We start from the raw sequence: 27,384 nt of genomic DNA, 5'->3' as shown, positions 1-27,384 counted from the left end.
CAGGCGAAGGTGCTTATCTTGTGCGACAACACTACAAAGCAAGTGGCTCTTCTAGGTGGGCGGGAGCAACACTCCAGAGAACACGGCACTTTCTTGTTACATGCTATGGTCTCAACGCCCTTACGAGATAGTGATGAGTTTCACGCACTCTAAGCCTGGCCCAATATTATTTGGTTTCTATGCATGATTAAGCGATATATGATTCAAACAACCTTTCGTAGGAATAATCTATAAATGAAGATTAAAAATTTGAACTATCCTAAATATGAAATTTGTACGATGCAAAAGGGAGGGAGTTATATATAATGAATGACCAACTGAACGCATAAGCTATGAACAAGAGATCCTATGTTGCAACGATAACTTTGAAAGTATGGTTAGCTATAAGGAATCGCAATTAGCTTAGCAAATTGCTTTGATCAAAGAGTTGTAAAAACTCGAATTGACAATAGTTCGTGGGAGTGTAAGATCGATAAAGATAATCTGTCGGACTGTTTTATTATTCGTTTCTATAATCAAATCAAATGCATGTACCACAATTTATTGTCTAAGAGAAAAAAAAATAAAACAAAAAACGAGAGAAAAAAAGGGGGGCAAAAAGGTACTCTACAAATTCATTACAAGAGGGCGGGCTGGGTAAATCTTCGCCTGCATTACATTACATAATTGTAAAACTAGCAAAGCTAACTACACAACATTCACTCTCTTCAATCTCCAACACCAAAAACGAGCACGAATATGTTCATTTACTCTTTTCATTCCGATTCTGAGTTGATTTGGTCATTATCCCTTGCAATTGTATTTTATCATGGAAACATCTCAGCAATATATGCAAATTTCACTCTTTTCACAACAAAATATTAGTTCTAAGAGATGAACCTGCTTTGTAATCACCATCGGAGTACACCAGTGGTCCTTAGTCTTGAAGCACACGAAGAAAGGCTTAAGCTACCCTCTTTGGATCACGAGCTGCAGCAATATGGTCCTACATAACAATCAGTAAGATAAACGATTCAACTTAATACAACAAAAAAACAAGCCGAGGAAAATTTTCTTGCTTTGCTTTGTAGATATCTGATCTATACAGGTTCAGGTACCATTGGCTTCGAAAATGTAGGTAACAGCATCCATACGTTAAATACAGGTGAACAGTTGATATAACCACGCAAAATCCTAATGAAGGAAACATTAATAGGTTTTGAAAATCAAACTTACCGAGATAAAATCAAATGCTTTAGTATCCTCTTTCTTTGAACTGTTCACCACTGAACTAGGAGCTGGATTTGGTTGATTTGGATGGAAAATATCAGGAAGTGCTGACGCATATCCTCCATTTGTTCCAGCAATGTTACTTAAATTCATATTTTGCGAATTGAAGTTTCCGAAGTGTTGAAAGCTAGACATTGTTGCTAGGAATTGCGGCTGAGCAAGGAGACTTCCCATGGCACCATAATTTATTGGCTGAGAAGGAAAGGCTGGATTGAACATAATTCCAGGAGGTATATTGTAAGGCATAGCACCAGGAGGAAACACTGCATTTCCATTCAGTAATGCTGTTTGAGAATTAAGAATGCCACTCCAAGCATCGCCGGAGGCCTGATGGCTGGGATGACTAGCTGAATCCGATAGAAGTTCAGAAAGTTGTCCAGGAGGGGTTCTTTTCTGCTCCATCTTTGAGACATTTTTATCAATGGATAAGCCACCCATTAAGTTGTTTAAATCATTTTTATGATCCTGCTCCTGCGGAAGTTCGGATTCAGGCCCAAAAATATCAAACATTTCAGGTCCACTTTTCTTTTCTGCTATGGAGTTCTCGAGAGGATCTCGTTTATTATCAACGGTAAGCCCAGAGAAGAGATCATCTGCTTGTTCTTTACTGTCATTATTGTGGAACGATACATCTGCAAAAGGGTCATCGTCATTTTTCAGTTCAGTGGTGCGTACGACATTCCCTGGGCCATCTCCAAATAAATCATCAATTAGTTGGGGTGCTGGTGATGGTGCTGTTATGTTTGTGATGACTTGATCACTTGGGTTCTCAATTGCAGCATTGGTCACGTGGTAATCATCTAGATCACCGGTGTCTATAAGGTCAGGCATCTGAACAAAAGTAGCAGTCTGAGCCTTCATAGGCTGTTCTGAATTACTTGCCACATTGTCTGTCTGTTCTCCACCCAAGAGGCTCAAAACCTGCTCATTAAGAACAATGTCCATTCAACTGCATGACCTACTGTATCTTTTCAAAGAAAAATAAGGGCGTGCACGCGCACACACACATCCAAACTGTAAAATTGAATTTAACCTCTCGAAAAAATTACATTTTCCTCACATCATCAAGCATGAATTCATCAAGAAATATACATTCAAATTATCTATAAGAATAAGAAGAATCAAATCTAGAAAAGTCACAAGGAGCAAGTACAGATTCTTTTCTACATACACAATGAAGTGACATTGCAGAAACAAGAAAATCATTATATTATTAAACAGCACATGTTAACACTTAACCATTATAAGTAACAGATGGGGAATCCTTTCATGACAAATTATGTAACAATGTACCAATTACTTTTTTTTGTCCTCTTTTGAAGCTCTTTTAATTCTTTGTTCAATATGAAATAGCCAAGGCAGCTCAACCTTTACAAATATATAACATTTTTTTATTTTTATCACCACAAGAAAATAAAAATCCTTTGATCCTACTATGTGAAAGACTCTGGCGCTCCCAAGTTACAATCAATCCTAGACTCGAGCAGCAAGGGCCGCCTGGATATGATGTAGAAGAGTTCAAGTGATACAACCAGATAATACATAAAACCAATTGTTCATCATCAATATGTGTATTTTGAGAAACAAGGAAATGGACGAATCTCACACATATTCATATTTATAAGGAAATAAAGGAATACCTTGTTAGCCTTTTCCCTCAAAGAAGACTGGGGAGAGTCGGAGCATCTCACTACAAGATCTTTGTTGTCAATAAAATATGATTCTATGATTGCAAAATGCTCATCATCCTTTCTCCTCAAAATTGATTCAAGAACACAAATAGCTTTCATGCGTACCTGACAGACAAAAATCGCATAAGAGAAAGTTAGACAGAGAAATAGATCTATAAATACAACAAAAATTCCACCTAACCCTTACTCCTTAATAAATACTGATTGAACAATTAATAAGCAATGTGGAAGAATTATCGCCAACACTTAGGTATAAAGAGCTTGCCTGCCACAATGGAGATTGTAGTTTTAAATCCAGGGCATGACTCAAAGCTACAGCATCCAACTTCTTCGCCTCAGTAAGGAAAATCAGAATGGCATCTCGAGTGGGTTGTAAACGTACACCACCCGACGTCACAATGGTCTCCAACAACCTCTCCTCACGGGTTTTACTCTCTCTGTAATTTGAACTGGAATCTCCATTGGTTATTTCAGTTTTGGTTACCCTAGAATACTCATTCCATGGTCCACTAGCCACATTTTTTGATGACCCAAAACTACTTTGAGCCTCATTGCGATATTGAGCAGGTTCATATCTATCAGCCTGCTCGCTTTCTATGGTCAACGATCTATGAAGATTTGGACTTTTGTAATTTCCATCGTCTTTCTTTTTAAAAGAGGGACTATGGGTAAAATTAGTAAGTCCCTGTTTGATAGATGCACTTCCAAGACCAACAACCTCACTAATGAAAGACTTTTTTTCATCTGATGACATCTCGATGTTCGTATTCCCAAAACCTTGTATTCTTCTGTTAAGATCATCTGCAGGTGCTGCATTACTTTCCTCTTGAAAGATAGCAGAAATAGCCTCATGAGCAGTATCCCGCACAGCCTTATTAAGTGCGTCTCCTTTCAAAGGATCTGGGTGTCCCTTATAGTGAAATAGTTGGCGCACTGCCACTGAATTTCTTTGCATTTCCCTCCTGAACTCCACACCAGACTTTCCCACTGCATACTTTATTAATCTAAGAGCCTGCAGAACATTTGGGCATAATAGCATCAAAATCTGTAGTAATCATAATTCTAAGTAAATTATTGAAAAATATCCCAACATTCATCAAGTCTCACTTCTACATGCCCCTCTGTTATGGAAACCAAACCACTGCAATGTACATAGAATTTAATATGCCAAGCCTATCTCTCATAAAGAGGTCGCTGATGAGAAGAAGTCATTATTTAAAGCAAAGTTATAAACACACTATATCATTTCATTGAAATTCAAACCACAGTGATTACATAGAATTCAATTCTCCGAGTCTATCATGCCATTGATGAACGGAGGCCATTATGAAAATCAAAGTTATCATATAAAAAATCACCATCTTAATCTTCAATTCGCATTGATAACAAACTATTAGCAATAGCATGCACGAAGGAATATACATTCAGCTTAAACCGAACACCCCATACAATTATACTGTAGAATAAAATCAAAGCAACCAATTAATCAAGTTCATACAAGCGTTTAACAAATACAAAAACCATACTTTCCCAACAAAATTTTACTATATAACAAGATTTATTGTATACCTTCTGCTTAACAATTGGACTTTTATGGTCCAAACGCTTAAATACAAACTCAGACATCTCCTTGACAATACTGACATGCGAGGATCGCAGAAGCTGGCAAATCTCTTCCAATTTGTAAACGGGTGCAACCTTGTCTTCGTCGGAAGTCACCGCATCGATCATCCGGGACCTCCAGTACGACTCCACAGCTCTTCGACTCGAATCCATGATTCCCAATTATGCAAAAACCTAACTTTCCCAATCAAAAAACGAGGAATTTGATTCCCAAAGCACCCGATCGAAAAGATCCGATCCAATAGAATGCCAATCAAATCCCAGTAGGGTGCGTCCTTGGATCGACGTTACACTCGAAATTGGATCGGAGCCGCGGAGAAAACCGAAATTTCGGTTCAGATGCGCATGAATTAGATTTGATTGAATCGGTAGAGTATGGATTGTTTAGATTGGCGTTGAGAAATCGAAGAATTGGATTTGATTTGTCCAGAATTAGGGTTTTAGAGAGAGAGAGAGAGAGAGAGAGAGAGAGAGAGCTATTGGAAGGTGATAAGGAAAATGGAGGAGGAAGGAGAAGAAGAAAACAGTTACGTTGAGCGAATTTGATGCGCGCTATCGCTAGGCGCCTAAACTTGGCACGCACAAACACAAATGCTCTCGCTTGGCCTCATCGCTCATCGCTGCTTTTGCTGAAAAGTATTAGGTTGAATTATTATTTTTTTTTCAATTATTATTATTATTAATTTTTTTTTTTGGCTTCATGGATTAAGCTCCAAATTTGGTTACATAAGCTCCATGTCACATTATCAAACTTACAAAAAGTTTAAAGAATTTTGACAAGAAAGACTATATTTACATGTAGTTGCAAAATGTGAGAGGACATTCATTGATATTCGAATTAAAGGACCGAATTGATGGAATAGGTTAGGTTCAAGGACTATTTGTGATAAAAATCATTTTTATTCATTGATGATTTATGGTTTTTACGGTAGTTTAGATGAGTGTGATGTTAACATACAAGAATCATAAAACGTGAGTTTAATTTGTGTTATACTATTGCTACATTGGTGAGTTTGATAGGGATAAGTATAATATATTAAATGTGGTACCCGTCTACTTTTGCTTTTTTTTTTTTCTATTTTATGATTAATTATCTATTTTCTTTTTCCATCATTCCCTATACGCTACACTATGGAGTATGGACCATTATAAAAGTTTAATTTTTATATTATTCACTCTCAATTTTCTGACTCATTGTGAAAGGCTTTACACCTTTTAAATGCTAAAAGTGCTGTATAACCATTGAAGAAAAGTAACATGATATCATCATGCATTAGAAACCTTGTCAAAAATAAAAAATAAAAAAATAAAAATAAAAATAAAAATAAAAAAACACTAAATATGTAATCCATTCCAATTTATAAAACATTACTCATTCCATTGCAACTTATTTATAAATGAATTAAAAATGTGAGACAAATAGTGGATTGGCATGCGTTCCAGATTCAAACATGATTACTTGTGCTTAAACGGAAATATGGAAAATAGTGGACCACGAGAGGTGGGAATTACCCATTTCTTTGCCATACTTTTGTCTTTCAACTGAGAAAGGGAATGAGTTTGGGTGGCTGGTACTCTCAATCTTAATGTGATTGGAGTTGTTTAGTACCTGTGTTTTCTTCCTAGAACATTGGGTTGTTTTCTATACTCTCGCAGCATGGCTGGAGATGAGGAAATGATGGATTGTCTCAGTTTCATTGTTGAAGATAGCTTGGATATGGAGGAGAGATTCAAGGATAATATCCATCTTGTTGGTCGCCTTATTGCAGACAATGAATCGTCTAAACACGTGGTTAAAGAAATGTTGTGGAATGCCTGGAACAAAATGGGTGTGGTTAAGGTTCTTAGAGCTAAACCAAATGTTTTCGCCATCACGGTAGGAGAATAAGCGGTGATGAGGCGTTTGCAGGAGGGGAATCCTTGGTTCATAAAGGACTATGTGTTCTTAGTCAAGCTCTGGTCATCTTACCATTCACTTAACGATATCGCCACTAATAGAGCAATTTTCTGGGTTCAAGCCTATGGGTTTCCTTGTCAATATTGCACCATGAAGAATGCTAGGGCCATGGGTCAAAGGATTGGGGCGGTGCTAGAGGTTGAAGACCCTCTAGTGACTGGTTTTCGGGGTTTCATACTACTTCGTGTTGACTTTGATACCTGCAAACCTTTGGTCATCTATTTCCAAATCCCTTGTCAAAACTCTGGATCCAGGCTGATATGTTTGAAGTATGAAGGCCTCAAAATCTTTTGCTACCAGTGTAGGCACTTGGGCTATGCACGTGGTGACACTTTCTTGGCACCATAGTCAGAGGGTAGTCACTATAATGCTGACTTGTGTACTCCTATGTTATCCAGAGCCTCCTTCCTGCTTTTTCCATCAATTAAGAGGTCTAACCCGGTCTCCGGTGCAGATGAGTGTCATTGGAAGAGGAAATGGATCAGGGAATGAGGTTTTCACGACTTACCAGGAGAAGACTGGAAGATTTCGGCAAACGAGTTCTTAGCATACAAATGGAAGGATGAGCTCTGTGCTGCTGTATTGTCATCATAACTGGAACGTTGGTACCATCGCCATCTGCTACTACCGATAAACTTTCTGATGTGGCAAAACCTGCTTCATCTGATCTGTCACCTAAGGTTATCTCAGCACTGGCAGATTGTCTGCCTTTGACCAATACAATGGACCGTGATGTGACTAACCACCCTAGGTTTCCTGACTATGGCTATGTATGGCATCCCGATAGTTTTGGGACTCAATTTTCTAACGGCACTATCTCCATTGGTGTTATTGGGCTCTCTCTATCACAGGTATGGTGTGACCCATGTAGGGTTCCACGGTGGGCCCTTGAAAATGTTGATGGATTTTTTCGGGCCTCAAATGAGCTTCAGACAAGCCCAACAAAATTTACTATCTTGGATTGTTATCATCGTGGTACCCAAATCCATGAAATATGTGCTTCTCCTTAATTAACATATTGTGCCACCCACACTACCATTACGGCTAACACATATGCCCAATCTCCTACTGCCAAGTCACCTTTACCCTCCCCAAAAAAAAAAACAAAAAAAAAACGAAGACCTCCTTTAATCCCAACCTGGGTCATCTTCTCCATCTTCCCAAATACAACACTCGATCCACCCAACCTAAGGCTGCGACCAATAAAGGAAAAAAGGGAAAATCCCAAAGGGCTACTACCCGCTCTACCACTCCATGTGCTTTGGAGGATGGGCTTTACGAGGTGGAGGTTAGTCCATCTAAGGACTTGGAAGATGGTGAGAGACATGGTTGGCTAGTCATAAAGAGAAATGGGGCATATTTTCAGTTGACGAAAGTTGGTAGCTGCCAACTTCGCCAAGAACCATGAAAACCTTATTCTAGAACTATCGTGGGCTTGGGAACCCATGGAAAGTTCAAGCACTGCTAGAAATTGTTAAGCAGCAAGATCCCATGGTGGTATTCTTATTTAAAACTAAGTACCACCATTTAGTATAAGACCCATCAGGTAAATCCTGGATTTTCAAGAGGCTCTCTGTGATTGTTACCTCATGTCTTGGGTTTTGTTGGAATCCCGTTTACCTGGATCACCACTTCTCATAAGGGCATTAAAGAAATGCTTGATCGTGTGGTGGTTACTTCTAATTGGAATGCTCAGTTCCCGAATCATGTGGTCACTCACCTACAACCAAGGAAATCTGATCACTCTCAAATTTTATTATGTTGTGACTGGCATTGCTTCGCTCAATCGTAGTCGGATAAGGTCCTTTTGGTTTGTAGAAATTCGGACTAGGCATAAAGGGTGCACACATGTGATTGAGGAGGCGTGAAGTCAGCCAACCTTGGAGTTTCCTTTGTTTCAGCTAGTACATAAGATTAAGGCCACACGGGTAACACTGCTCAGATGGCAAGACTCTAAATTCTAGTCCAAAAAAGTGGAGATGTCACATATTTGAGCTAAGTTGGAGTTTATTTTGGCCCAACCCTTTACTGATGCCTCTATATGTAAGTGATCTTTATTGATGCAATGGTTGGACACCTTTTTTGGGGATGTGGAAACCTTTTGGCGCTCAAGATCGAAGGTACATTGAATGAAGGATGGAGACCGCAACACCAGATTTTTCCATCAATGAGCTAGCAACCATAAGTCCAATAACACAATTTTAGGTCTTATGGATAAAAATTGGTGTTCAAACTGAATTTGATCAAGGGGTACAAAATATTGTTCTCAATTATTTCCAAGAGATGTTTACATCTTCTCAGTTGACTGATGGGGAGAAAGTCCTTGACTCATTGGAATCTCGAGTTTCTGCTATATGGCAAACCAACTTGATAAGGATTTCAATGTCGACGAGATTAAAAACGCACTTTTCCAGATGTAACCATCTAAGGCTCCTGGACCAGACGGCATGACCCCTATATTTTTTTAGAAGTATTGGAATATCATTGGCAGCGATGTGGTCAGTGGTATTAAGTCTTTCCTCTCATCTTGAAAGTTCCTGAAACAGTTAAATTTTACCCATATATACCTTATCCCTAAACAAAAGAAACCAATAGAGATGTCTCATCTTCGGCCAATTAGCCTCTGCAATGTCCTCACTAAAATTATTTCAAAAGTCTTTGACGTCCGTTATCTCTCCTCATTCAATTATGGCATTTGAGGTTGCTACTGCGCTATATAACATGAGGATGGGCAAAAATGGTTTTATTTCTTTAAAGCTTGAGATGAGCAAGGCATATGATCGAATTGAGTAGTCTTATCTTCGCCATGTACTTACGAAGTTGGGGTTCCCTTCTCGGTGGATCAACCTGGTCATAACATCGATTTTTTTTTATCACTTACTCTTTTATCTTAATGGGAGCCCATAGGGGCATATTCATCATTCAAGAGGTCTTCGCCAAGGCGATCCGCTTTCGCCATACATGTTCATGTTGTGTGCGGAAGGTCTTTCGATACTAATAGCTAGAAGGAAGGAGCTCGGTCTGTTGCAAGGCTTGACTATTTGTTCTAGAGCCTCGTCGATCTCACACTTACTGTTTGTTGACATTTTTCTTTTCATCCATGCAAAATTGTCGGATTGCACCCAAATTGCGGATATTTTTTATGTCTATGAAAAGGCCTCGGGTCAAAAAATCAACCTCCATAAAAGTGAAGTCTGCTTTAGCAAAAATATTAAGAGGCCAGAGAGGGTGAGACTTGCTTCTGTCTTGAAGGTTAATTGGGTCAACATACAAGAAAGGTATTTGGGCCTCCCTACCATTGTTGGACTCAACCACAGTCAATGTTTTAGCTTTATAAAGGAATGACTTTGAAAACATCTCCAGTGTTGGAAAGGTAAGCTTCTTAGTGTAGCCTGAAAATAACTCATTGCGAAGGTTATGGCTTAATCAATCCCAATCTAATTCATGGTGCAATGGAGCTAAGAGGGGAAAAAATACAGTGGTTGGCTTGGGACAGCTCTGCTCACCTAAGTTTGAAAGGGGATTGGGTTTCCGGAATATCTATGTCTTCAATCTTGTTATGCTAGCTAAACATGCTTGGAGGATCATAAAAAAACCTGGATTCATTGTTAACCCGTGTACTAAAGGCGAAATATTTTCCAACTACTTCCTTCCTCGATGCAATGGTGAGACCTAACTACTCATTTAGCTGGAGGAGCCTATGCGCTGCTTGAGAAGTTATTAAGCATGGGCCCAGCTGGATGATTGGAAACGATGCCTCAATTAACATTTGGAGAGATCCTTAGATCCCACTTCCCTCCACCTTTCGTATCTTATCCCCTAAACTTAATGGATGTACTTTGGAGAATGTCCATAATCTTGTTGACCATGCTTCCATGGGGTGAAGGGTGAATTTGATTGAATCGATTTTCTCAAACACTGAAACAGAGCTAATTCGATCCATTCCTCTAAGTGTCACAGGTAAGGAAGACGTTTTGATCTAGCATAATAAGCATATGGGTGTCTTCTTCGTCAAATTCGCTTACCACGTCGTTTGGGCTTGGACTCCTCCCCACCGAAATAGTGTCTCGTCCTTTGTTGGAGTACCTTCCACCTTTAGGACATGATCAAAGATATGGAATGCAAAGGTTCCCCCCAAAGTGCTCATTTTCACTTTGCGGCTTTGTAGAGATCTCATTCTCACTAGGGTGAATTTGGTGAAGAAACGCATATTGATGGATGTATCATGTGTTTTCTGCAACTTAAATGCGAAATCTTCAGTTCATCTTTTCAATTTTGCTTGTTGTGCTTGGACCTATTCCCCACTCGGTTCATTTACTAGGCAGCTTGATTCTCATTCTATGATGGACTAGTTTTCTGAGTTAGCTTCCAACTTTCCATCACATAGTTTTGATATTGCGATGATGGTTGTGTGGACAATTTGGAATTGTCAAAATGCTAGACTTTGGAATGATAAATGTGATCCACTTGACTTGGCTGTGACTCGGGTTATTTCGTGGTGGCAGGAATTCATTAGGGTAAACTCTGACCCTCATTTTCCCCACACTTCTGCTCTTAACAGCATCTAATGGTCACTATCTCCTAGCGATCGTCTGAAGATGAATTTTGATGGTGCTTAGGATGAGAATGAAAGACGTGGAGGGGGGAAGGGGGGGAGGGGGTGGGTGTTATGATTAGAAATGATAACGATACTTTTGTTGCTGGTTTTTGCAAGAACTTTAGTAATGTTTTCTCCCATCTCCAAGCGGAAGCTTTGGCTTTTAGAGATGGTGTGGTTTGGGCGGTGTCAAGGGGTTTCCAAAGCTTGATTATTAAAGGTGATTCTCTTCAGATTGTAGGGGCCATCTCGGATCCTTCTTGTAATTTGCCTACTACTGGCAACATTATAGAACATTCCAAATTCTGGCTTCTGTCAATCATTGAAGATTTATGTACCCATGTATGCTACCAAGCTAACACCGTATGGCTCGTTACAGCTTGAACAATGTGGATCAATGTGAATGGCTTGTATACCCTCTATCATTCATCACTGACCTCATTTTTTAGGATCTTATGTAATTGGTTGTACTTCTTCGGGGTCGAAACGTCGTAATCCTCAATACTTTTGTTTTGTCTGGTTTTTTAGGCTTCCCCTTCAGCCCCTAATGAAATATATATCGATGCATTTCAAAAAAAAAAAAAAAAAAAAAACAAAACAAAAAAAAAAAAAACAAAAAATGGAAATATGAGATATTAAAAGAACTAAACATGAAGTATAAGATAGTAGTGTGTGAGGTATTGCAAGCAAGTAAATATAAAGGTAATGATGTTATTGATCTTAAAAATTACAAAGACTGCGTGACGCGTAGGCTGAATAACTATGAGTTAACTACGTCTTTCTTGTGAATGCAAGTGTGCCAACTCACAATCAAGCTTGGTCAGGCGAGTAAAATAGATGCAATAGTGGTGTCAAATGCTTAGTTGACTTTTGACCTTAAGCGACTAACATTGAGGAAGGGACGTGTCTCGGCCTTGGGTTCTGGAACCTGAAGACAAGTTTGCCTAATTCAATGCAAAGTTCAAGATCTCTTGTACCAAGTTCGGCCGCCTCAACTATATTCTTTAGTATATAGGTGTGCCAGATTGGTATCCATATGTAAGGGTACATGTGCTCAAAGGAGATGGGTGTTTTTATAGTGAATGTGGTTTGGTCATTTGAATGCCAAACTACAAAATGCACCTTAAAGTAACCAATCATAGAACACTTCTCTTCATTGGGAGCTAATGAAGTGCACTCTTTGGGCAAAAGAATTAAGAATTCTTCACTGGCGAGGCTTGGATATATAACCAACCAAAACTTACGTAGTGATGTTAATCCAAACTGAAGTGGCTCCTCTATCGCTTGATTCTACGACTCGCGTAGAGCATTTTGAGTTGTTTGTTGAGTTGATGGGTTTCCCATGTTGCAGAACCTCTTCTATTTATAGGGATTGACATTGTGATAAACCAGTCTGCTGAGGTAGAGTCTTGATGGGCCAATGTCACTCAAAATTTATCTAAATACTCATCTTTATCCATTTTAATCATTTCCTTAGTTGAAACTCACCTTAATCCAATCTAGGCTTCTTGATTTAAACCAAACATTTGAACCTAGTCCCTTTATGTGACCCCTACATTCATATATGATCAAGAATGAATCCTGATATTTAGAATAATTTGCATCTAAACACATCTCATTCTGATCCTTGGCAATTTTAGTTCACTAAGGACTTGACCGAGCCACGTTTGAACTTAATCCTTTCACAATCCCACTTTCATGAGGACTCGGTTGAATCAATCATTTCCTGGGCTGAAAACCCACTAGTCTGAGAGATCATTACTGGGCCAAAGAGTATGGCTTTCCAACTTGTGTTAGCCTATTCTCGACTCAACCTGTTATTTTAGGCCCAAACCGATGTATACCTCAATCGTTAGTGGTTACTCTATTTATAATTACTAGTATCATTCCCCATCTTTGGGATGTCTAAAATCATCGAAGAAATCAGAAAAGAATCAAAAGTAAATGACATGTCATGAATGCTTCTACAGGTTAAATGATTTTTCCCCATGCATTGAGTCAATTCCATTTTCTATCAAAATTTGTTAGGCTACTTATCCCTTGAAATTTCTATGAATCTTAAAAATTATTGAACTAAGATTCACATTTACATAACAATAATGCGCAATATTCAGAAGCTTGTGACAAATGATCCATTTCACCAACACTGTTGATGATTCCCTTCACAAGTACTGAAACAATATGGAAATTACAACAGACGACAACGTAATTTCGTATCAAGAAGCCACACTTGCAGTCTTTATCAACTCATCTTCCTCGTCAACAATCATCTCGTCTCTAAAAAGCAGTTCCAAATGTGGAAGTACCTTTGGGGCCACAGGCAAATTAGCAATGTTAATATTCATCATGTCAAATCTAATGCATGTCTTATGCATGTGTGTATCATCAAATACTGGGATTTTCGCATATCGCTGGCTGAAGTGGGTGAGGATGATACGATAAACTCCCGTAGAGTTTCCAACTTCTATGGCTTCCTGCGTTGTGGTATGGTTTCTTGCCACCGCCTCGTCCGCCATGCCATCCTCAAAAGTTGCCTGCAAGACTCAAAATAGTGAAATTGATCAACTACAATCTTCCTTTTTTTTCACAGTTCTATAGTTTCTTGCTAAATTGCACAATTTTATTATCTGACAAACAAAACAAAAACACACAATAAATATCGTAACTTGCCTCATGTATTAGAACTGTAGGACCGTGAGATGCTTCTATAAGTTCCGGGCAGGGCCTAGTATCACCTGAGAACACAACCTTCCAAACCGGAATCACTTTTTCCAACACTATTCAATCTCTCTAAAGCCTTCAAGAGAATGCCAAATGCCTGCGGACAGTGGATGACAAGAAAACTAACCAAGGCTTCCAAACCAGCTTCATTAAGCACTTTTTGCAAGCTCTTTACAGTTGGAACTGCATTGTTGTCAATAGGACTACCCGGCCTTTTCCAATAGCTCTGCATACGGGATCTTTTAGCAAATAAATTGGAATCAACTCTCTCTGCTAATTACGTATCTGTATTTTTAATGCTCATGTCCTTGAAACGAGTTGGACTTATGGGAGAAGAGTAATCCCTATTGGCTTCAGTAACACCCAAAAGCAAGTAAAGACACTTCTATGGTGTGCTTACAATCAAGGAACTGCATATCTAAATATTCGCGTCTCTAGTATGCATCAAAAAAGAACGTAAGCTTTATCGGACCAACAAGTAATGGCTCGTGCGGCACTCCCTTCAACAAATCACGTTGTAGAGTAAGTATTCTTGCCAACCCTTTATGGTGATCAGCATGAATATGAGTAATCCAAATACAGCTAGAATCTCTCACAGCATTATTAGCACCCTCTACACCATATCCGTTGTTGATGTACATAAAAAGGTAACATCTTAAACTGGGGAATGGATTTCAGTACTAGTAAATGTATTTGAAAAAATTCAGACGACGATACCTTCCTTTTGGATGTCCCAGGGTTCCTTCACCGCAATCAAAAAGTAAAACTCCTTTGGATAAAAGATTGATACGGATAGAAGTGACATTGCGATGTTTAGATGTCTGAAATGATCCAGTCCCTCAAAGAACCCTCTCCAAGTCATCTCTCCTTACATTTTCCAAACAACTAGGAAGCGTATTCTCATTAAACCATGGCTCTTCAACCAAAACTGCATTATCTCTTGGTTTGATCATGTGGAGTGGTGCCACAACTGACTAACAATGGGCAGCATCTACAACCTCCGGAATCTCTGAAATTAACTCATCAATGAATTCTGAGGAAGACACCTGACTTGGAATAACGGACCTATCTAATCCAAGACGAGTATATGGACGCAAAGTGAACTGTTCAACACACATGAAAATCACTACTATTAACATTTGTACATCAATAAAGTGGTTGTAGAACTTGCAATAATACAGAAAAAGCAGTCATGCTAATGAGAACCCGATTGGCACATAGAAATTGCATCCTGAGTGCAAAATACAATGGTAAATTAACAAAAACATTCCGGAAATCATTGAATCCCGAGTGCCAAATACCAAACATAAAATTCCAGAAATCTTAATTAAAAACGATGACAATATCTGCTGGAATTGCATAGAATCAGATGAAGTTGCAAATCCTAAGAACGGAGAAGCGATGTCGAGCTTTGATCCCTATTAATCTACCTTTGAACTGGGAGCAGGTGAGCACTGTCGAGAAGAGACGGTGAGATCGTTGTGGAGAGGAAGGAATCTGAATTTCAAATCGGTCTTTTATACTTGATGTCAACAAGCTGGAATAGCTCAGCTGGTTAGAGCGTGTGGCTGTTAACCACAAGGTCGGAGGTTCGAACCCTCCTTCTAGCGTTTTTTTAACATTTTTAAATCCATCTATTAAAAAAAATCTTCAGATCGATGAGATAAGGTTATTAGCAAAGATCCACCACACACGATGCTGCAAACAAACCAAAACCCCATGCAAATCATCCATCCAGTTCATTTCAGTTCAAATATCTAAAAAATGGTTGCTCTCCAACTGAGCTCTTGTTGTTCATCTTTTTGCTCCCTCCCATTTAACTTGATCAACTCCAACATTACCAACTCCCATTCAACTCTCAGACCTTCCAAGCCCCTCATCAGTTTCTCCAGAGCAAAAATTAGAGCAGTTAGCGCATCCCAAGAGAGCCAATCTGAAGCCATTCAACCCGAGCAACCCCCTTCCGTGGATTTCGCATTTGTTAGTGTACGTTGCATACAAATGTTAATGGAAATTCTCTGTGCATGACGTCCCCGTACTCGTCCCCGTCACTTAAACTTTGTTTTTGGGGTATATTGGTTTAATTGTGTGTTGTATATTGATTCACTGTTTTCAGTCAGTTTTACTTCCTGACCAAACACCAGATGTGCATCTTCGTCAAGCCTGTGGAGGGCAGAAACTTAGGAATATAATGTTGGATTCAAATATCGATTTGTATGGACCATACGTAAGTATGCCTCCCACTTAGTTCTTAATATTCTTATAATTTTTTTTCAAAAAAAAAAGAGGTTTATATGTTATATGTAAATGTTCAGAGTAGAGTTCTGCTGAATTGTGCTGGAGGAGGAACCTGCGGGACATGCATGGTGGAGGTAATGATTTTACAATTTCTTTAATTTCTTATTATTATTTAATACAGAATTTTAATTTTAATTTTTCAATTTTGTTGTATTTTGCTGCTAGATTGTTCAAGGAAAAGAGCTGTTAACCCCTCGCACAGACAAAGAGAAGGAACACCTTAAAAAGGTATCATCTGCGTACGAAAACTGATTTTACTGAAGTGGATCAATTAAATCACTAATTAATTAAAGTTAGGACGATGTGATCTTGGGAGGTGGTGATTTAACAAAAAATTGTAACGAAGGCTGACATTCCCGTTAATTAATGGACTCTTGCAGAAACCAAAAAATTGGAGACTTGCTTGCCAAACCACAGTGGGGAAACCTGACTCCAGAGGGCTGGTATGTTTTGAAAAAGTTGCAAATATGAGTTAGGCCAAGACAATTTGTCCGTCCTCTTGGACTGAGTTCGGAATCGGATCCTCCTTTCTATATCTTAAAGTAGTTTAGATTGTCGCTCGTGTATAAAACATGTTTTAATAAATTACAAGACAAAATGTTTTAGTGATTGTTTTCTTATTGGATTAATTTCAGGTTGTTGTCCAACAGCTACCGGAATGGAAAGCCCATGAATGGAAATATGAAGAGGTCCTGGTAGACCCTGCCCAGTCTTCATAAGACATTTTTGCCTACCATTGTGAATTTGAAAAACAAAAAAATATATAATTAATCCAGTTTAAATTTATAGAGAATTAATTTAAATGGAAATGCATCATCAGTGTAATTGGCTATTACAGAATAAAATTATTCCTTTAGTATAGTTGCTGTCCACTAGTCCCCAATAAATAATGCTTTAATTTGCTACGGGAACATGTTCACTACTTAATTATATCTGTTCATTTGAAAAATATGTACACAATTTACAAAAGAAAGATAATGTTATTTGAGATATTTAATAACTTGGATCATGTATAAAATATATATATATATATATATATATATATATATTATGTATCTCAATTTATATTATGCATTGATTAGGTTGACATTACATCTTTCCATTGTCTTTGTCTTCTTGTAAATCATGTTCTTTAGTTGTACTCTAAGTCACCACTTGTGTAAGGATAATGCTAGGTAAACCATTTTTTTAGACAAAATTTGTATACCGTATCACCAATAAGAAATAAGCACATTAATGAACAATTCAATAATAATTCAAGCATCAACAATCGTGTCATATGGTTTACAAACTATAGTATAAATAGATGGTCTCCCCTAGCATTACCCCTTGCATAACATGTATATAAAACAGGAATTTGACTACAATACTTAAATCTATTTAATACAATCACCAGTTCAACAATTAGATGGTAATTGTATTAAATACATATTTACGTGAATAATATCTGACCGTCAAATAGTGATTGTATGAAATACATATAAATATCGTAGCCATCCCTAATATCCAATTCTCTAACTTTTATATGGTATGAGAGCATAGTGATTGTATTAAATACATATTCACGTGAATAATATCTGACCGTTGAATAGTTATTGTATTAAATACATATAAATATCGTAGCCAACCCTGATATCCAATTCTCTAAATTTTATATGGTATGACAGCATTGTACAATTCAAGAGCCTATTGCAAAGAATGAACATGCATCTGTTAATATTCTCGAGCCATATTGAGAGAACGTTTGTTCCTCAGTCGAACAATACATTTCTATAAACTCAATATGCATATGTCCACAAAAGCTCATCAGTTGCATTGTTGGAAATCACCGACTTCATTCATTATTCACAAGGAAAAAGTGACCTACAAAAAGGGCTTTACAAACAGCACAAGAAAATGGAGGTTCCAAGCTGGGAAAGTGAGAATAAATAACTGAAAACTTGAAGACAAAAAGAAGTAAAGAACAAAAGAAAATTGCTCTTCCTCCTTTTATTACAAATGATACACTGGAACACATTTGCAACAAATTAAATCTCAACCAAGTTATCAGTACTCGCTGACTAAGGGTGCATGTTCTGAGTGTATAAATACGTTTCCATAGATAAGGCCAGCAAGTCCACCACCAATGAGGGGTCCAACCCAGTAGATCCAGTTGTCGTGGAAGTCGCCGCTAGCAACGGCAGGACCGAAAGACCGGGCCGGGTTCATTGACCCACCGGAGAATGGTCCGGCAGCCAAGATGTTAGCCCCGACAATGAAACCGATGGCGATGGGGGCAATGGTGCCCAACGAGCCCTTCTTGGGGTCAGCTGCTGTTGCATAGACAGTGTAAACCAAAGCAAAGGTGATGATGATCTCAAAGACTACTCCTTCAATGGCTCCAACTCCAGCAGCTAGACTGTGGATGGGGATTGTCTGAAATAAAAAATAAATTTCATAGTTAGTTGCAAGTTGCAAAAATTTGACAAAAATTTAAAAAATTCAATGTACCTTTAATATGTAACCTGTCAAAATATTTTGTAATTAGAGTTTAAACATCAACAGTAATGATGATGCTAGATTCATCAAATTTATTCACCAAATGATGTGTCAATATCTTATACCTGTTATAAATTATTGTGCGCTCAAATTTGAACCAAACAACATTAATTAGTTTGTTTAACTTTAGTGTTCCTATCAGTATTCATTACGTGAACTAAAAAGTTATCGACGAATCTCTATTTCGTAAGAGAAAATGCTAATAAATCGTAATAAATCCGTTTTTTCCATCTAGAGATGAATACGGCGAGAGTCAAACTCTGATTGCGGTACTAAGTAAGTCATCTAGCACAAATGTCAACACAACCAAATTAAGCCTTGGCGTCACATAATACTTGCAATCTTAAAATAAGAGTAGTGATATTCGTACACCTATTTTTACTTCTCATATACCCCGTCGGATCGAATAAATTGAAGAAGATCAATGGTAAAAAATTAATTATGATGTGTGAGAGGTAAAAATGAGTATATGAATATCACTATTCTAAAATAATCACACCAAAATATCATAATTGGCCCTTGTTTTGTGCATGAAGTCTTAGTTTAAGATACACAAAACTGTCATTGCATTGGGTACGTTGAAAAATATCTCACCAAGCCTCCAGTGACGAACTTGAGGATAAAGGATGCAACAATGGCGCCAACAAGCTGGGCAATCCAGTAGAAGATGCCAGTGAGGATGGTGAGTTGGCCACCAAGAGCCAATCCGAAAGTGACGGCTGGGTTTACATGGCCTCCAGAGATGTTGGCCCCAATTGAGACTGCAACAAAGAGAGCAAAGCCATGGGCAATGGCAACGGCCACTAGCCCAGCAGGATCAAGTGCAGCATCGGATGTCAACTTGTCTGTACACACAAAAATAAAATCCCAAGTTCTTAAAATAGAAAAATCAACAAATCAACTGCTAGGGTTTACGGAAATGATTTTCGCATACTTTTTTCTGTTTTTACAGGTTTTGTTTATTTCAGTCTTTTAATTTATTTTTTTTAGTTTATTCAATCCAAAAGCTAAAAATAAGTAGGGATGGTATGCAAGTGGAGAAAAGTTGTTTGCATAAATCACTTCCCTGATTTTATAGAACGGATCTATTTTTCAGCCATGCTTAACGAATCAACTCATGACCTATTTTGATCTTAACTCAACTCAGTCGTGAATTTATCGTATCATTTTGATAGTTTAAAGGAAATAATAAATGTTATTGTAAGCTAACTAGCTGATGATGCAGTTGATAAAAAAAATAAATAAGATAAAAAAAAGAGCTATTAGGGGAAACAAATTAGTACTGTAAGCTATGGCTGAACCAACTCCTGCAAAAACAAAGAGCAAAGTGGAGATGAACTCAGCAAGGTAGGCCTTCAAGGACCCCAAACTGAAAGAATCATCAAATCTCCCAAATGCTATTCCGGCCATCTTTTGGAAATTGGAACACTTACTACTATTGAAGAATACGGAGGAGAAGAAGATAAGGCTGTAGAAAGAAGGGTGGCCTAGGTCACATATATATAGCGACAACGAGTAAAACCTAAATATTTAAGGTTTATTAAATTATATGAGTTCATGAGCTGCACAGCAAATATTTATGTGTTTAGATACAATAAAAGGAAAACTAATGAAAATATTTTGAAAATTTTGAGTTTTAATTAAAATGACAAAAATGTGTTGTAAGTGAATGTTGAAGGTATATGGCTATTGCCACATCATTTGACACATCATCACAGATTACCACATCAGCTATTGGAGTTAGTGTGTTATCAGGTAGTTAGAGTAATAGCGTAGCTGATAAGGCATATCTGCAGGCTATATAAACATGTACTTTGTGTGTGTGAGAATTGTATTGAATCAGTTGAGAAATAACAAAAGCTTTCATTCTTCTTACTCTTTCTCTCGCTCTCATCTCTCTATTTCTTCAGGCTTTGCTATTGAATGTTTTGCATACATACATTCATCTCTACATATCTGGATGAATGTTATCAGTGAATAGTATCAGGAGTGATTTATTAGAGTAAAAATGTCATTTTTCGTTAAAGTAAACAATACCATAAATGTTTTGTTAAAACTCTCAAATGGAAAATGATGGGTGATTGTATTTTTAGATCATATTTTGTAAATTATATGATAGGTCGTTTGATGTTGGATACATTTTTTTATCAAAACAAAAAATTCAATGTTAACAATCAACTGATATGATCTATAATTCAAATAGATAATCTTTGTAACATCATCCAAAAAGAATATATATGAAAGAGTGGAGCCAAACCATGTCACTTTTGTGCAGTGTTAGCTGTCGCTAACATGCTTTAATAGATGTGTCTGGAAGCTCATCAATGATTCTACCATGTGACCAACAATTCTTTTGCTTAATGGAGAATAAAAAGTGATAAACACATATTTCGTTTGGCCCTTCTACATTTTAATCTAATTATTTTATTTTATTTATTAACTTATGTATTAAAAACTTTAAAAGTATTTTTTTAACTTATATTTTTTTCTTTTTTGAACGATTAAAATTAAGTCATGTTAATAATTTATATTTATTTTTTCAGAAATAGGAAAGTACAGTAAAATTGTGAAAGGAATAGATAAAGGAGAAGAAAAATGAAAGGGATTCAATTAAAAAGGGTGTAAAACTCATATAAAAGAAATAGTTGGTGAGTTTGGTGGGTCAAGAAAATAATGATAAAAGAGGAAGTGATGGACGGCAGGACAAACTTTGGGCCACCAACAGCACCGACCATGCTCCAAAAATAGGCAATCAGGGTTTCTCACGTTTGAAAAATGAGAGGAGAGGAATATGCTACGGAGGTATTGGGATCATTTATAACTTGTATTCTAGGTTTTAATTATTGTGAATAATTGGCTTACTGATTGGAGGATAGAGAGGAATCTCAATGTGTCTGTCCTACCAACTACTATTCACTGCTTTAGTTTTGGAGATAAAAAGTTTTTTTCTTTTCAAAAAAATTATTTCATTGCATGTCTTTTTTTTTTTTTTTGGTCAAACGATAGATTTGTTAGATTAGATGTTAACTTAGTCAACAACGAAATTCGAATCTACATCCTCATGTAAGAACTCAATTCCTTTACACCATTGTGGTAAAAGGCTACCTATTTTTTTACTGCCTCCGTCAGTGCTAATCGATGAACATTCGAACTTAAATATCTTTTGATATATATATATATATTTGAGTTTTATACAAAAATGTTCTCTTGGTTACTTTTGGCGAACAACGAATTCTTGATCACTCACTGTTTGATTTGATATCAACGGTTGTATATGTTTTTAATGTTTTTAATCTCAATTTAGTATTGTGATATTACAAGGGTAACTACGTTTGCACAACCGGAGTAATATACGATAATGCAATCGTAGACGTTGCTTTGGTTTTTCCATCATCATTGTCAAAAATCTAGTTTCTTTCAAATAAAAAAAGTAGCCATTGACTCTAAGTCATGAATAATATATATATATATATATATATATATATATATATATATATATATATATATGAGATCGAAGAGTGCTAGTTGGTAGTCGATGAATATTTGAACTTAAGTCTGAGGATTTATACCAAAATTTTCGAGTAAATTACATTTTTATGCTCCAAAATTTTGAATCTATTACATACACGGATAACCTGATGGCATAGAATAACATCCGGGCGCGAAAAATATCTGCAATAGTTCTCTTTTGTACCAGGTTCCTGTACAGTGACGCATAAAGATGCTTATATGCGAAAACGAATCTCGTTTGTTCTTTTATCATAATTGCAGTGAACGGTCAAATAAGAAGATTCAAACAAAAAGCTAAAGATTTTGTGCCTTGTGATTAGACCTAACATTCGTGTCGTATTTTTCATGTTTGCATCGTTTTTGTGACATATTCAATATCTTAATAGGTCGTGTTGTGTAATACCGGTTAAAACAAACAGGTAATATGACCCGATCCAAAATTGACCCATTAATATTATAAGAAAATATAATCTAGCCCGTTATCTGGTAAAGAAAATATATTTTAAATGAATAGATAATAAAAATGAAAAACATAATTTGACCAAAAAAAATGAAAAACATAATACTAAATTATTATATGCATACCATGTTGTCACATAAATATTACTCTAAAACATAAGAAACAACATTTGTCTTTCAAGTATTACATACCTCAAAATAAATGTCTAATAAAAAAATCTTAGTACATTACTACAAAATATCAAATGTTCAAGGATATGCAAAACAAAGGGAGTTGTGTTTTAGGGTTAGGAACCTTGTTTTGACAACAAAAACCTTCAATTTTTACCAATCACTAAGGGAAATAGTATTGGAACTTTGACTTGATATTTTGTCTTCAAGAGTTATATTGACTATTGATTTATTGTTTTCAAGAGTTATATTGACTATTGATTTATTGTTTTCAAGAGTTATATTGAAGATGTTTTCATTAAAGCTTTCTGCATTAGCACTCTCTTATGCATAAACTAAAAATAAAAAATCAAACATTGTAAACCATTCAAATGTGTTTGGTATTTTAAAATTACTTGATATTTTTATTTTTAATGTGTTTTATAATTTATTTAATCTCAGTCTTTGCCTGCACTATTTCTATAAAAATAAATAAATAAATAAAACTTAAATTTATAGATTTACATAGAATAATAATACAATAATACATATTTAATATACAATATATACATATACACTATGGCTATTGTATTTTATAGCAAGTTTTTTTTTCTTCTTCTAGTAGTTTAAAAAATTAAAATCATCAAATCATCAAATTGATCAATTCCGATTCTTTCTTTTCTATTGATTCTTTTCCGATCGAGATGTATGGATCCATGGGTCTATGTGTCTATATAGATCCTGTTCATGGATTAACGAAAATGTGCAAAAGCTCTATTTGCCTCTGCCATTCAAGTGTAAAAGAGACTTGTTGGCTTTACACCCATAACTTACTTGCCTTATATTACTCTTGCCTGGAGAGTTTATTTTGGAAGAAAGGCTATACTTATATTTTTATATTCTACACTACCCAAAAAAATATTATCCCTTTTACGGGAAAGAGCTGAGAGAAGATTCGTTGAGATAATGGGAAAATGAAAAAGAGCAGAACATATTCGATGATAACGAGAGAGAGAACCAAGATTGGTTAACCGCAAAGCTTTCCACGAGGAGCCCCAAAAAGTCAAAAAAAATTTCAAAATTAGGGGTATACGAAACCATGTTTTACATGGCTGAGTGAAGGGTAACTCTGCTGATGGAAGCTGACGTAAGCCCAGGCACAACGATGCAATTATCAGGGGCGCGCTCTACCATTGGGCTAATAGCCTGCTGTACTACTTTGTTAGAGTGGAGAGGCGTGACTAGAACTCTTGAAATAAAGTCTGTGTTTCCTGGATCTGGAAAGAACTGTCTCTGCTCTTGATGCTTTTGTCTTAACATGTCGAACCCACATCTCACCCTCATGTAAACCTGTTAAGCACCTATTATTAACGGGTTCTTATCGTGTGACCCGATAGGGACCCGATTGGTTATCGTGTTGACCCAAAACCTGTTATTTTGTGTCGTCTACATGTTGTGTTAAAGGGTTATGTAAGAAATTGTCAGGTCTACTTATGATAACCTGTGGAATATATCAATGCTCCTGTGGTTTAATAATGGTGGGAGGGATCAGTGATACACGAAAAATAAGGAGATTGTATGAAAATAAAAAAAAAAGTTTGAAAGCGAAAACATCTCAACATTTGTTTTTTATTTTTGGTTTTCATTTTGTGCATCATTTCGTACACTGTCATTCCTTACCCTTGTTCCTTTCTTCTTTGTACCAAATACTTGTACTTATTGCAGTCGTATTGGATTAGGAATGTGATTGTGTAAATACTAAAATATTTGGGATATCCTAGAAGATTCTCTAGGGTTAGATATTACCCTATTAGAGTTATAATTCTAGTAGGGCAAGGATTTAACCTTCCCTACTACTATAAATAAAGGCACAATGAGGTGATATAACACACACCTCACAAATACATATCTCTCTCTTCTCTCTCAATGTCACTAGCCCTCTTTCTTCTTGTCCTTAATACAGTTCAGTAAATTAGGCCTACAGCACATCATCAGCACGCTCTTGCCAGAGTTTAAGGAACTGAAGGTTCATGGAGAAAGCTCTTCTACAACATTAAAGGCTCAATTGTTTTTTGCGAATCAGGTTCTTTTAAAATAAATCAAGATTTTTGAAACGACCTTAAGCATGAAAACGTTCCCTATGATGCATAAACTCCCTATATTTACATTTTCCTTCCAATATATATTGCATATTTTTTTCATATATTTTGTCATTATATATATTTGTTCATGCAATACGCAATTATGCTATGTGAAATTTGTGAGTCAAAGCATCGAAGCCACGACTGCACGCTGTGCCGTCAAGCCGAGCTGGCTGGCCTGCAGCCATGCCACCACGAAGGATAACATCGTTTCAACGCCATGGACCACCTCGCAGCAGCTTCGTGGACTTGCTGCCCCTGCACAGACAACTAGGCATCAGCCTAAGCTATGTTCTTCACGGGTCTGAAGCCCCGAGCCCACCGACAGGACTACAAGCCTTGCTAGGCTGTCCCCTGCAACTTGGCCCAAAACGCCAGCAAGCCTGGGCTCTGTCCTTGCACCGACCCGTCTATAACAAACTTTTGCTTGCTGGACTTTGCCTGTATGTAACTCGGCTCGCCTACAGCACCACATGCAAGGCCTTGTCCTGTGCACCACCTACAACCAGCCCACAAAGCTGGGTTGCATCTTTTCGACCGCATATTTTGGCATCCCCTCTTCATAACCGTACTTCTATAATTTTTGGGATGTTATTGGTTAATGCCTATCAAGTTATAATTTTATTGTCGCTTGGCCCAAAGCCAAAAATTCAAGCTAATGGTTTCATTATTTTGCTCATACGATCAGACCTAGATGGTTATGATCTATTGAATTAATTAAAGTGACCAGCAATCCAGTAATCTGACATAACATCCAAAATTATTAGCCTCCAGTCCACTTTTTGACAATTAACAATTTAATAAATTATTTCTTTTCTTTGAACCGTTGACTATCTTTTATAGTTCCGATGCACTCACAATTGGGTTCTTGAAGCAATCCCTAAATTCACTACACTTAATTGTATATTATATTTTGTGTTCTTGCATGTACGCCTATATATGAGCCGGAATTTCATAACTAAATCAACATTGTAGTTTCGAATTTAGCACCTTTGAAACCCAAAGTTTTCATTCAAAACTTACCTCATAAAACTCATAGCTTTTATGCTTAAATTAAACCTATACATTATTGTAGAACCTAAATGTTCTACAATGTATGCCTATGGCTTTCCATATGACTAACCACGTTTTTGTTGTATCCTCTGTTTTAGGGACATGTTGAACTTGAACAAGCTCAATTTCATCGCTTTGGAAGCATCTAGAAGAAACTAACTAAAGTGGGTTCAAGACATGAAGCTTCATCTTACTACAAAGAGTCTTCGAGCCACCATTGAAGAACCTATGGATGACTCGGTCAATGAAGCTCAAAAATCTACTGTTATGATCTTCATCCAAAGACATATCCATGACGCACTACAGACCAAGTACCTCACTCAGAAGGACCCACGTACCCTATGGCCGATCATTTTGATCCCCAGAAAGACATTTACTTGCCTGAACCAAGATACGACTGGCAACATCTTTGCTTCCAAGACTTCAAGTCTATGAATGAATACAATTCTGAAGCTTGTAGAATCTGATCACTGCTTAAGTTCTGTAAAAAGGACTTAATCGAAGAGGATCTACTAGGGTGAGAACAAGCTCTCTATACGACCTTCAATGCCACCAATATTGTCATGTAGCAACAATATAGGGCACATAAGTTCACCAAATTTTGGGATTTGATCTCTGTTTTACTTATCGCTAAAAAACATAACCAACTTTTGATGAAGAATCATCAAGCTCGACCCATTGGCTCGAATCCGCCTGAAGTGTATGTAACTAATTATAGCAGCCACAACCAACAAAAACCTCATTGTGACCGTGGAAATGGGTGGCAGCCCCAGCTACAAACCTAAGGTCAACAGAGCAAATGCCTTGCCAAGGGAGGAAATTTAACCCAGAAACGCCAGCCCTTTACCCCCCTAAGGCCCCAAACTTCAAGAACAAAGGAAAAGCTACCGTTCAATTAGCTTTCACTGAATTGGACTTCTGCTACCGTTGTGGATTGAAGGATCATTGGTCACGCATATGCCGAGTATCATTCCTGTAGTGTGTCTAACTTTGCACATGTGGAACATCTCGACAATACTACCACTTCTATGGAGGTTTCATATTTTCAGGAGGCATCAGCTCCTATGGAAGAACATAGTTTTATTTTTCTAAGACATGTTACGATATTTTTCACCCCTAGTGGTCGAACCCCCCGCCCCTATTTTTTAGTTTTATGGTTTAATTTTTCAAACAATTTTTCTAAGTCTTTGGAAAAATTTGTTTGGTTTGGTTTGGTTTGTTTTGAATTATAGATAATTATTTTTATGGATATTATTTCTCGATTGATTAATTGAATGAATGGAACTATATTTTTATGCATGTGACCGATTCAATTAATTTATTTCTAGGTACGACTAGTGGGGAAGTTAGTTGTCGGGTTGATAGTGCTACCACGCA

The 27,384-nt window shown here is 37.1% G+C and overlaps 3 protein-coding genes, 1 non-coding gene and 1 pseudogene across 4 annotated transcripts; 2 read left to right on the top strand and 3 right to left on the bottom strand.

Annotated features, from left to right (window-relative positions):
* Positions 1–469: 469 nt before the first annotated feature.
* LOC137707450 (protein MODIFIED TRANSPORT TO THE VACUOLE 1-like) lies at positions 470–5,199 on the bottom strand. The gene is made up of 5 exons (XM_068446322.1): positions 4,530–5,199; positions 3,226–3,972; positions 2,910–3,065; positions 1,216–2,190; positions 470–985 (listed from the first exon to the last, which is right to left on the bottom strand). Exons 1-5 carry the CDS (start codon positions 4,734–4,736, stop codon positions 944–946), a joined length of 2,127 nt encoding a protein of 708 aa, XP_068302423.1. The 5' UTR covers positions 4,737–5,199; the 3' UTR covers positions 470–943.
* An 8,154-nt stretch (positions 5,200–13,353) lies between these two features.
* LOC137708973 (tRNAse Z TRZ4, mitochondrial-like) lies at positions 13,354–14,997 on the bottom strand (annotated as a pseudogene).
* A 397-nt stretch (positions 14,998–15,394) lies between these two features.
* On the top strand, positions 15,395–15,468 carry TRNAN-GUU (transfer RNA asparagine (anticodon GUU)). Its single transcript has one exon. It is a non-coding gene; the product is annotated as a tRNA-Asn (tRNA).
* Positions 15,469–15,551: 83 nt separating this feature from the next.
* On the top strand, positions 15,552–17,146 carry LOC137707452 (photosynthetic NDH subunit of subcomplex B 3, chloroplastic-like). The gene is made up of 6 exons (XM_068446324.1): positions 15,552–15,844; positions 15,975–16,085; positions 16,174–16,230; positions 16,322–16,384; positions 16,537–16,599; positions 16,792–17,146. The coding sequence occupies exons 1-6, from the start codon at positions 15,623–15,625 to the stop codon at positions 16,873–16,875; spliced, it is 600 nt and encodes a 199-aa protein (XP_068302425.1). The 5' UTR covers positions 15,552–15,622; the 3' UTR covers positions 16,876–17,146.
* Positions 17,147–17,970: 824 nt separating this feature from the next.
* Positions 17,971–20,174, bottom strand: LOC137707451 (aquaporin TIP2-1-like). The gene is made up of 3 exons (XM_068446323.1): positions 19,978–20,174; positions 19,289–19,539; positions 17,971–18,571 (listed from the first exon to the last, which is right to left on the bottom strand). Exons 1-3 carry the CDS (start codon positions 20,102–20,104, stop codon positions 18,203–18,205), a joined length of 747 nt encoding a protein of 248 aa, XP_068302424.1. The 5' UTR covers positions 20,105–20,174; the 3' UTR covers positions 17,971–18,202.
* Positions 20,175–27,384: the final 7,210 nt, after the last annotated feature.

Source organism: Pyrus communis, chromosome 11 (assembly GCF_963583255.1).
Source record: "Pyrus communis chromosome 11, drPyrComm1.1, whole genome shotgun sequence".
In the NCBI taxonomy this organism is placed as follows: Eukaryota; Viridiplantae; Streptophyta; class Magnoliopsida; order Rosales; family Rosaceae; genus Pyrus; species Pyrus communis.
Note: the sequence above shows the minus strand (reverse complement) of the source record. Positions and strands in the feature narration are given on the sequence as shown.

Excerpts from the sequence above, each read along its gene's own strand:
- LOC137707451 (XM_068446323.1), bottom strand. The coding sequence starts at position 20,104 with ATGGCCGGAATAGCATTTGGGAGATTTGATGATTCTTTCAGTTTGGGG. Across the intron at positions 19,540-19,977 it reads TGGTTCAGCCATAGCTTACA|ACAAGTTGACATCCGATGCT; the intron begins GTACTAATTTGT and ends TTGTGTGTACAG. Across the intron at positions 18,572-19,288 it reads AGTTCGTCACTGGAGGCTTG|ACAATCCCCATCCACAGTCT; the intron begins GTGAGATATTTT and ends TTTTTATTTCAG.
- LOC137707452 (XM_068446324.1), top strand. The coding sequence starts at position 15,623 with ATGGTTGCTCTCCAACTGAGCTCTTGTTGTTCATCTTTTTGCTCCCTC. Across the intron at positions 16,231-16,321 it reads GCGGGACATGCATGGTGGAG|ATTGTTCAAGGAAAAGAGCT; the intron begins GTAATGATTTTA and ends TTTTGCTGCTAG. Across the intron at positions 16,600-16,791 it reads AACCTGACTCCAGAGGGCTG|GTTGTTGTCCAACAGCTACC; the intron begins GTATGTTTTGAA and ends GATTAATTTCAG.
- LOC137707450 (XM_068446322.1), bottom strand. The coding sequence starts at position 4,736 with ATGGATTCGAGTCGAAGAGCTGTGGAGTCGTACTGGAGGTCCCGGATG. Across the intron at positions 3,973-4,529 it reads GTCCAATTGTTAAGCAGAAG|GCTCTTAGATTAATAAAGTA; the intron begins GTATACAATAAA and ends AATGTTCTGCAG. Across the intron at positions 3,066-3,225 it reads TACAATCTCCATTGTGGCAG|GTACGCATGAAAGCTATTTG; the intron begins GCAAGCTCTTTA and ends TTTGTCTGTCAG.